The sequence below is a fragment of the Echinococcus granulosus genome (assembly GCF_000524195.1).
Source record: "Echinococcus granulosus chromosome Unknown EG_S00127, whole genome shotgun sequence".
Taxonomy (NCBI): Eukaryota; Metazoa; Platyhelminthes; class Cestoda; order Cyclophyllidea; family Taeniidae; genus Echinococcus; species Echinococcus granulosus.
Genome location: NW_020170507.1, coordinates 1,487 through 11,786, shown reverse-complemented (window position 1 = coordinate 11,786; position 10,300 = coordinate 1,487). Strand labels below are relative to the sequence as shown.

At 37.0% G+C, this 10,300-nt stretch overlaps 1 protein-coding gene across 1 annotated transcript; it reads right to left on the bottom strand. All coding sequences in view use genetic code 11, as the record gives it.

Moving 5' to 3' along the window:
- Positions 1–8,920: 8,920 nt before the first annotated feature.
- Positions 8,921–9,559, bottom strand: EGR_08988 (Glycoprotein 3-alpha-L-fucosyltransferase A; the record flags this gene model as incomplete). Its single annotated transcript, XM_024498237.1, has 4 exons — positions 8,921–8,972; positions 9,087–9,235; positions 9,333–9,390; positions 9,441–9,559. The coding sequence occupies 4 exons, from the start codon at positions 9,557–9,559 to the stop codon at positions 8,921–8,923; spliced, it is 378 nt and encodes a 125-aa protein (XP_024347334.1).
- Positions 9,560–10,300: the final 741 nt, after the last annotated feature.

The following is a 10,300-nucleotide window of genomic DNA, read 5'->3' as shown; positions in this document are numbered from 1 at the left end:
AATCCACTTCCCGATGCAAATTTGGCGTCAAGATAAGAAAGAGTGAGATAGGATGCGGAAAATTAGCTTATCACTTTAGGGCAGTTACTTCGGTTGCATAATTTGTTGTAATAGAATTCCAAACGTTAGTTTTCACCTTACCTATATTTTCGTGATCTGCTATAGTTCAAGAATCATAAATAAGCAGGAATGGAGTCTAAATACCAGAGGAAAGTTGAAGGGACACGATTTTTATCAGCTGAAAATGGAAGAACTTACAAATGATTATAGAGACTAAAAAAGTCCCTCTTGTAAAAGACGATTCTGGCAAATCTGCTCAACGATTCTCTGCATCACTGTAAGCTCTTGGGTCAATTAAACAGTAGACAGATGAATTAAGTTTATTTAAGCCACTGCTTTTCCTCAGATGAATATCATCAGCTTTAAGTTAAAAGTAAAAAAAGGATCCCATGGTCTATAAAAGTAGACAAAAACTGCTATAGAGTGCCATTTTTGCATACACAGTAACTAGTGGCGCACTGACAAAGTCGCAAAGTACGTATAACACAGCTGCTACCATATTTTAAATTGCGTCTTTAACTTTTAGCAAGAGCACTTTCTAATTGGTATATACAATTATGCAGTTCCTTCAAATCTTACCGAACTTTCAGCTTTCTTCAGTGATCATAACAGCTTCCTCAGATTGATTCGCCGTGCAGATGACCTGAAGATGTCTACAACTTTAGAGGAATTATCCCTTTCGATACTTTAAACATCATCATTCGTCACCACTTGCACACTAATTTCAAAAAGTTGCAGAATACTAAAGTTTGTGTTCCTGTTTACATTCTTTTGTTCAATTAGAATCACGTGGCTGAAACAGGAGAAATTTTAATGAAATTTTCAAATTATTTTGCATTTCAACAGGTCTTATTTGGAACTAGCTAACGGAAGATGATATAAATTGGATTTAACATAAAAATTAGAAGAAAATATGCCTTTTTGGTTGAGAAGCCTTGTGCCACTTCAGACACCATTGTGAATATCTTTTCAATTGGTCCTTATCGCCGAGTGCTTCAAGTGCTACTTTCTTCGATAGATTTGGCCTATTCACCAGTTTCTGGACAAATTCGCTACTTCATTGCACCTACAGTAATTGTGACGGTTCAGCTCCTACCCCTTGTCTTCATCTCCTCCGTCTCCTTCAACAAAAATCGCTCCAACGTTTAATTCCGGACACCATTTTTTAATATGTTTATCTAGAGGAATCAGGTTGAAACTGGATAACAAAGTAGGTTAGCTGCGGAGTGACATCTTATTGAAGAATCATGGTATGCGTTGAGAAAAAATTGAACTAAATGGTCGCAAAATATGTAACAATACGATTAAAGCAACGAGAAATCCCATGAAAGTTACGTTTATATAGCTGATGTAAAAACAATTCAGGTTTACATAACTAAACACAGCCTTATCTAAAACTTAAACAAGGAGCAATTTCAACCTATTAAAATGAACTCAATTAAAAGATGGTGGAATGGACGCCGAAGAAATCAAAGTAGCTGTACATCATTTTATGTAATCTGGCAAACTACTGGTTACTTGCACACCTCTTAATGCTTTTTATATATAGGTGTATCCCCGCCAAACATATCCATAGATTGATCAAGAAACAATTTTTACTGCAGACTCAAGTAGGCTTCTATTGCTGATTAACAGGGCGAGCGGTGGCGTTGCTGAGTGATCGGCTCAAGAGAGCATGTTCACTGATGTAGGAATTTATAAATTTGATTATCTATAATTAAGTTAGTGGGAAATTTGCATTCTATGTCTGAGAAGGTGCAATCTATTAAAGTTCATGCAATAGCCTTTTTAGGTAGATCTTGATTTCATTTAATTGTTATTTTCTCATCCTCAACATAGACACATCAATTTATGTCAGAAAATGGCTTCCCAAGACGATATTTCATGGCTCAGATTAGATGTCATTGCATGAGGCATGTCGCATTACCGATTTGTAAAAAAAATGAATTGCGTTGGGCTGCTTTTTCTGCTAACAAAGTCTAATTTTGAATCAGCTACTGTCTCACACCGCTTTACAGTAAGTGAAGTGGAAGATATTCAACAAGTGTTACAAGCAAAGCTGGCTGTTTTTTGCGTGATGTTTTTAGAACTTCTTTTCTCCGAAAGGGCAGCATTCTACCGGATACCTTTTTAACGAGGTACATTTTCAATTATTAAATGACTCTCAGGGCACTAAAATTTCCAAATTCTAAATTGAGTTTACTGGATTTCGTAACCAAATGTTTGACATTTGGTTGCTGCATGTGTTTTTTCATATGAGAAACCGCAACTTTAAACACTTGCTTGTTTCCTATATCTTGTAGTGCATTTTATATTAATCACTTATGAATAACATATTCCGAGCATACATTCTAACCAAAAGCAAGCAATTTTAAAGGCAGTGAGAAAGTACTATTGAAAATACTTCCAGTTTACCTAACCCGATCACTTCTCTTATGTTGGACTATTCCACTGTTTTACTCCTGATAAATATGAATCTCACAACAAGTAATCTAAGGGCAGGTCTCTTTCATGCACGTACCCAGTACTGCTTAGTTATCGGTTCCTGCAAATCATATAGAATAGTAACAAGGTTCATTTTTCCGTAAGAGGTGTTTTCGGCTGGCATTGCTAGCTTGCAGATTAATTCTGAGTGATCCGGAGTGTAGGAAAGGGGGGGTAAGTAATTTTGACACTCCTAAAGTTAAACACATTATTCTAGAAGTCTCTTTAGCCTGACGCTGATAAATCCCCTCAATACATTTAGATAAATTGTATTTAGAGTAAGTTATGTTTTCCACCAAGGTGCTTTAAGCTAATATTTACACAAAATTTTGAAATTTTTCTTATTTCATCAAAGCTTTCAATAGCAAGGGTACCATCATCAATTGGACTTTATGTGCAGGTCATAAGTACATACTCACTCATGATGGTCCCCTCATTTTTCATCATATTTTCCGCTAAATCTCCTGTTTAATTTTTTCGTGCTCTTTTAAAGTTGTTTGCATGTGCATGATTAAATGATCACAAATCAGGGCAACAAAATTCCAAACAGATCTGTAATGTACATTAATATAGAAGCAAAGCTTTCTGTTGGTGCGGAGTTATTTTACTCATAAGGCTATTCGAATTACGGCCCCTATGCCTTGATGTCTAAGCAGTGAACTCGTTACATGTAGTTTGCTTTAACACTCTTATAAAAAACTACCCAATTCTGAAATCTCCATGTTCCCTTACCATATTATCTAAAGTTAAGAATCCCCTTTCGATTCTGTCCTTTTGTATTACCAAAACTGGAGCTGAATGAGGCTTTTTAGATACATTGCGACAAAATACTTTCTTCAAAAGAGACTGAGTTAGAAGCACGATCATTAGGAATGGAAAATTATACGGCTGTTAAACCATTATGTATTTTTCATAAAAACTTTCTAGAGTTGACAAGAGACCATTCGCCTCGAGTAATGGCACTAAATTAACCACAACTTGACGCTGCACTTAAGAGCACTTTCTTTGATGCACAAAACCACCATTTTTAAAGTATTGTACTAGAGTAACAAGAAAGTCATAGGGTAGTTTTGAGAAAGTATACTAGTTTTCCGTATTTTGGTCACTTTCCAAGGGCAAGAGAAATAACCACTATTTTTAATTTAAGAAAGTGGATTTAATACATTTTGCAGAAACTTTCATTAGTGGGAATTTCAGTGATGCTTTTATGTGACGACTACTAACAAAACTGTGCAGTGTGTATAGCCTTATTGTGGTAAAGTGCGTTGCAGTCGAGTTGGATACAATCATTGTGATCATCCTCAAGGCTCCACAATTACAAACACTGCTGTTTTCCATCAGAAGTCAACTTTTAATTCATTTGTTACTCATTATAGTTAGTATACACCATAATTCATTTGTTTACTATTTCTTATCGTTAAGTTTGGTAAGCTTTTGCTCTATTTCAAGGAGCACAACCAAAAATTGCTGCGGTAAAAGCATTTGCGCTATTTTATCGAATCAGGCTGCACCACCTCTGTCCACAGTGTTGGAAATTCTGCAACTTTCTTTCTTCAAGAAGGTGATATAAACTTCAAATGCTGTGATTCCAATCGGATGATTAAAGAGACAAAGAAATAATAGCAAGAATCTTCGTTTTCGACCATCTGGTTGAGCGTACTTTCCTGTTATACGGGAGTATTTGTGGACTGGAGTGCACGGGTGGTCACCATTCTCCCGTACTTACATCAGTTTGAAAGTCCTTGACCTCAAATTGAACAGTAGTGTTTAAAGTGTACCTCTTCGTGATGTTTATGTTCCGCGATGTTCGAAAATTGGGCGGTAAAGTAGATGACACAAGTTCCGAAAAGTAACATCAAAATACGGACTCTCTTCCGTAGTTGCTGACATTCTCCGCAGAACAAATGCACAACTCATTATGCGTCTACTATGTGATGATCAGAAAATCTATCCCTTATAATCGGTCCCCTGACCAACACCACATAAATAGACTGGTAAATGAAACCGTTTAGGCGCACTCATAGGGAAATCGCTGGAGCACCTCTTGAGGCCATCTTTTTGCTTCACATTCTGAACAATTTTGATTAACTTAGTAACATCAATCACTTTTTAAACAACGTTTAACAATATGATCTTTTTTAGAGCAGAAATCACACCATTGAAGGCCTACATACTTGTGCTTTTGGGCTCATAATACAATTGTAGGGCTCTTAAGCAGTGGGTTTTAGGATGAAATGTGGTGGTTAGTGTATGGCTACTTCTTATAAGTTGTGATCCACCATATTTTCAACTCAAATATCTTTAAAACATGCGCTGATTAGGTCAAATCTTTGATCTATTTTATGCGTGGTGAAAATTATAGTGGAAATTACAAGGCTGATGACTCTCTGGAACTAGCTGCTTTAAGAATAATAAGTAGCCATATTGAAATTTCCATAAGTCTCAAATAATGTATTTGACCACGTCCCACTTAATTTTAAAGAAATCTAACAAATTCTAATCCAAGGAGATAGTATAAATGTGTAAAATAGTAGGTAGTGTAATAGGTAGCATTACATCCTTGTGAGCAGTACTGAAGGCTACAAATACCATCTGTGAAATTCACTGACTAGCCGGTATGATTGGAAGATCGACTCTAACACTTATTATTCAAGTGAACCTCTTCAAGAATCGACTCAAGTCTCATAAAAAAGAGTAGTCAGAATACCCCGAAGCAGGGAAGACCTCAGTGTCCCGATCCTCCTAAATCTGTACATATTTTCATTAACTCTAACCAATAAAAGAGTCCCAGTCAAATCCTCCTCTTCATTCAAAGGGCATGAAGACCGGGAAAGAGGGGATAAAAGGGGACTGTGCTACATTAACATTAACGAAAGAGAGAAATTGCACTTCAACTACAGAAAAACAATTGCGATCAGCGAAGATTTACTAACAAGCCACTAGAAATTCTCCATCCCAAAGCATAATTTATCACAAACTATCTGCTTGCAAAGCGCAGCTTAAAAGGCAATGCTGAGTCTTCTGTCATTTGTTTTATTGCTGGAGGAACCTTAAATACTCTTTCGCTTATTACCTTCTATGATACAGGAAGAACACAACCCAGAGGAGCGTTTTAGTAATTAATCGCAAATTTGAGCAAAAATACTCATGGAGAAAGAATCTCCAGTCATAATTCAATAAATGATGTGTGTATTTAGAGCTCTGAGGCTTATCCGAATTTTTACAGAGCCAATATGTCCTAAATGAACATAAACGGAAAAAGGTAGATTATTGGTATGTCAAGAATCAGAAGCACAGCCTTTGGGGGACTGAACAGTCCGCAAACGTCTAAATATACAATTAAAACAAATGTACAACCATCGAATAGTCCCCTCCTTTCAACACTTCCCTCCAGCGCCCCGATTATTCGTTCTCGTGCATAGACTTTTACAAGAAAGTCACCCTTTTTAAAATCTACCAGCACGTTAGGTATTCTAATCACTAACTGTAAATGCATGCAAGAAGGCATTTGGTACTAAATTCACCACTTCATCTCACCAAATAAGCTTTATCAGGAATTTTTTTATTCATGAAACGCATTGAATGAGGCATGAATCCAGTGCTTTTCAGCCTGTAATGAGAAGTATTAATGTTCGTACTCTCTTTAACATAATTAGTCTTTATGATTAGTACAAGTCCGGTATTTCTTCATTTGTTAACAGCTATGTAGCAGGGTCCAAGGTTAGGGTAAGTGATAAAGGTAGATGCCGATTTGAAAAATTCTATTACGAGTCTACAAATTGAGCTATTCGGTGGGGATATTTTTATTTCGTGATGGCATGGCTTTATCATCAATCACAAATTCGGACCATTTGGTTTTTTGAATTGGGTGTCCGCTCTTTTCGCTTCTGCAAGTCTTTCTCAAAGTTGCAATAAGCCAAAGTAGTATGGAGAAAAGTATACTTCTGAGGTAAAAAGCGCTAGGAGGTCGCTAGTGTGGCCCAAATACCACGCCAGAGAGCTAAACTTCAATCTACGTGGACCAAATGGCCCAGGTAGGTAAACATAAGCAAAACGCTGCTTCAATAGCGCAACTCCCAAACAACTTGTATTGGTTTGAAAATTCTGAATGCTAAAAGTTAGTATTGCAGGTAAATACTCAACGAATTGGACTTCCATAGGCTGCGTATTATGCGTAATATTGCGGTAGAGTTGCAAATTGGGCCAACTACTACATTTTGTCACATTTCAAGTTATAACTCATGTTATTTAGCCTAATCAAAACAATTTCAAGTCTTTTGGAACTTTTAGGTTCATTTGGGAAATTCGCCAAATATGAAACACATTCGTATTTTTTATAGTCCTGCCCAATTGTGGAGTTTGGGGTCAATTCTAATTACACAGACCTCTGCAGAGCGTAGATCATTCACAGTATTTTATCATTGTCTGGTGTCAGTGAACCTGTAACGTGGTTCTTTGCTTATCTTCCCATTTGGAATGGAACCACTTATCATTAATTCACAGCAGCTCATTAAGTCGCATTTATATTCCTTTACAAAAAAACTAAGTAGTTCCTTCTTTTACACTAGCAAATCCAACACATAAAACTCAGCCTCTGCCATAAAGCATAAAAAATAATGCTTCTGCACAAATTTTTAATTATTATTTACTGATGTTTTTCCTGAGATCTTCCTAAATTTTAATATGAATTTACGTTAATTTACAAAAAACCCAGAATTTCTAAACACCTTTAATTTTCATGAGCTCGAAGTATGAGCTGGTTTTATATTATTTTTCTCCCGAAACGCTAAATCGTTAATGAAATGTGGAAATAGGTCTTTACTTAATTCTGAGAAGAGGTGGTATCTTCACTAAACAGCCTATTTGAAATGTGCGGTCGAAGGCTCAAAACAATGCGCACAATGCTGTCACCGAAAATCACAAGCACAGGGATAGTGAATGCTACAGAGCATCCAAATAAAATTTTTGTATTTCTTTAAGCGTCTAACATACTCTCGAATTGCATTTTAGCCATCAGACACACACTGGGAATGTAAGGCGGTCACAATGGATGCATGGTATTAAGAGTAAGTTCAACTTTTATACGTGACTGATTATGGGCTTTGTGAATGCAAAAAGGGATCTTGAGGAAAATAAGAAAAGAAGCATAAAAAATGCCAATGATATGGTAGGAGATATGTGATGAAATCCTCATTGAAATGTGCGCTTGTATTAAAAGCATTAGTTAAATTATCCAACAACATTCCAATGTTGCACGCCTAGCATAAGAAGTGTGAGAATTAATTTTAATCCTAACGTCCAACTTTGAATCTGCAAGTCTAATCAACCTTTCAAAATGAGTGGCATCTCATAGTTCAACTCCGTTAGTAAGACAGCCGTTGAAGTGCAGATGAATAGCGCTTCCCTTCCAAAGCTCATCAAATGCGACCGTGTGCCGTTTGCCTGCCATTAAAAGTGATCTGAACCAATAATTACCCCTGCTAACCAACAACCGTAATACTTGTGTTGTCCATGCATCAAATTAACAAATCCATAATCGTCGATTAAAAGCCCTCATAGTGCAAAGTGGTGCATGGGAAATATTTATTAAATCACTGCAGGGGTAATAGTGCCCGATTAAAACAGGCGAGTTTTGAGTTGGTGAAATAACCAAAATTTGACTTCGGGAAGTTAATCTTTCCCGCGTTGAGATGATACATGAATCCACAAAGGCGACAGTCTGGCCTGTTTATTGTCTGTAATGCAAAATCGGAAAAAAAATAACAGAGAGGAAAGCAAAATGTAAAGTATTTGCTGCGAATAAGTGATGATAATGATGTGAATGTTGAGAGCAAAATTTAGTATTCCAACTTGGGGCATGATAGCTGGCAAAACGTACGACAATTTTGCCATGCTCCTTCCACGAGAAGTACGAGGCATAAGAAGTGTCGTTTTTGCTCAAGTAGATGAGGTAATCAGCCAGTTGTCGAATTGATTTAAAATCGTCCACATTTATGTAGGAGTGTGGAGGCAATGTGTTTTCGTAATCCTCCTTGTAGGCACCCAAAACAATGGGCACCATATCATTTCTGCACGTCAGTAAATAAGCCAACATAAAATGCAGTTCTACCCACCGAGTTGCAACAGCTCGGTACCTGCCACCACAATTATATGTCTTTAGGTTGCTTGCAAAATGCATATTTTGAAGACTGTCCATTAGCTAAGTTGTTAAGTGCAACGCAAAAGAATGACTGAGTGTGGTTCAAAGTGATGCATAAGTCAAATCTTCGCACCTCTGAGCAAATGAATTAGAACCAAATAGTGGCCAAATCTGGTCAGCATACATGGATTCCCGTAATACTGATTTTATAACAAGTCACCAAACTGAGATGTGTAGCTAATATAATGTGCCATACAAACCTATTCTTTCTTCATCGTTGAAAGCAACTCTGAGTAGTTTTATAGTCTAAGCAGATTTGGGATGAGATGACAAAGCTGACATGACTCGTGATTGGCAAGGTTATGGCTTACATCAAGGGGAGCGAAACATCTGTGATGCCTACCTCAAGGCATTAATAAAAGCTTTTTCTGTTATGTAGTTTCGGCAGTTGGAATTCTCAAAGGCCAGGTAAAATTTGTATCGCTTCGACAGCCATTGAAAAGGATGTGCGTTTTCCACTAATTCCAAATTCCCACGACCGTAGATATCCACCTGAAGTAAAATAGGTTCATCTTACAATATTTCGCAGTTAGAGCACAAAATTAATACACAAGACCTGTAAGGTTTGGTACTCATTTTGATGAACAACCTGGGATGCAAAGACAAGTCTCTTATGCAAAGAACTGTCTTTCAGAGGAGCCTTTCTTCTTTTAAAAAGAACGAAAGAGAAAAAACATTATTATCATTGATATATCACCTTTTTGTAGGCATTAGGCATCCAAAACAAGTATGGTTTGTGCAAAATATTCCAAAGCAATCAAAAGTAGAACTTCTTTTTTCACGGACGATATACCAGGGCCTGGAGATAGTAGCCATTTAGCACACTTCAGAGATTGTAAATCAAAAAGGCTTCCGAATGAGAAAATTATGCTTAAGCACAAGGTCAATTCGCCACTCTTATTCAGCAAAACTTGAGCTCATTTTGTTTAAACCAAGATTCTACCATATTCCTGAAAATCTCACTTCTAAATTTGCCCTAGTAAATACTGTACTTACTAAAAAAAGAATGAAAATTTAATGGTTCCAAAGCATTTCCTCACCTCTACAAATTTGGAAATTGCCTTTGCAAACTCGTTTCTGTTATTAGTGGGGTGATGGTTGGAAACGACCCAAGCGATCAACTTATCTCTACTTCTATGGAACGGTGGCAGCAGGTGGGTACTGTTTCTTGCTATCATTTGAGCTTTTTCGAACTCCGAGAATTTGTACCTCGGCTTCACGTTACGCACAAATACTGAATAAATATAGGGAACAGGTGATGCTGCCATGAATGAGATAAACATGTCGATCTAGGCAAAGAGACAAAGAATGCAGTTTATAATGATCGAAGCGTGTCTGCAATCAAGCCAAACTGTGAATGAGGCCTTAAGCATTTAATGTACTTCTAAATGTCATAAAGTATGTTCCGCTTCCGTCAGGTAAATGGGAAATTTCAGTTAATTTGAGACAACAAAGAGATGATTACTTGGCTCAGGTGTGGTTCCTCTAGAGATGGCATTAAGAAGGGGCATTCACCGGATTCAAAGGCAATGAGTACACCTTTTTTTCTGAGTTTAA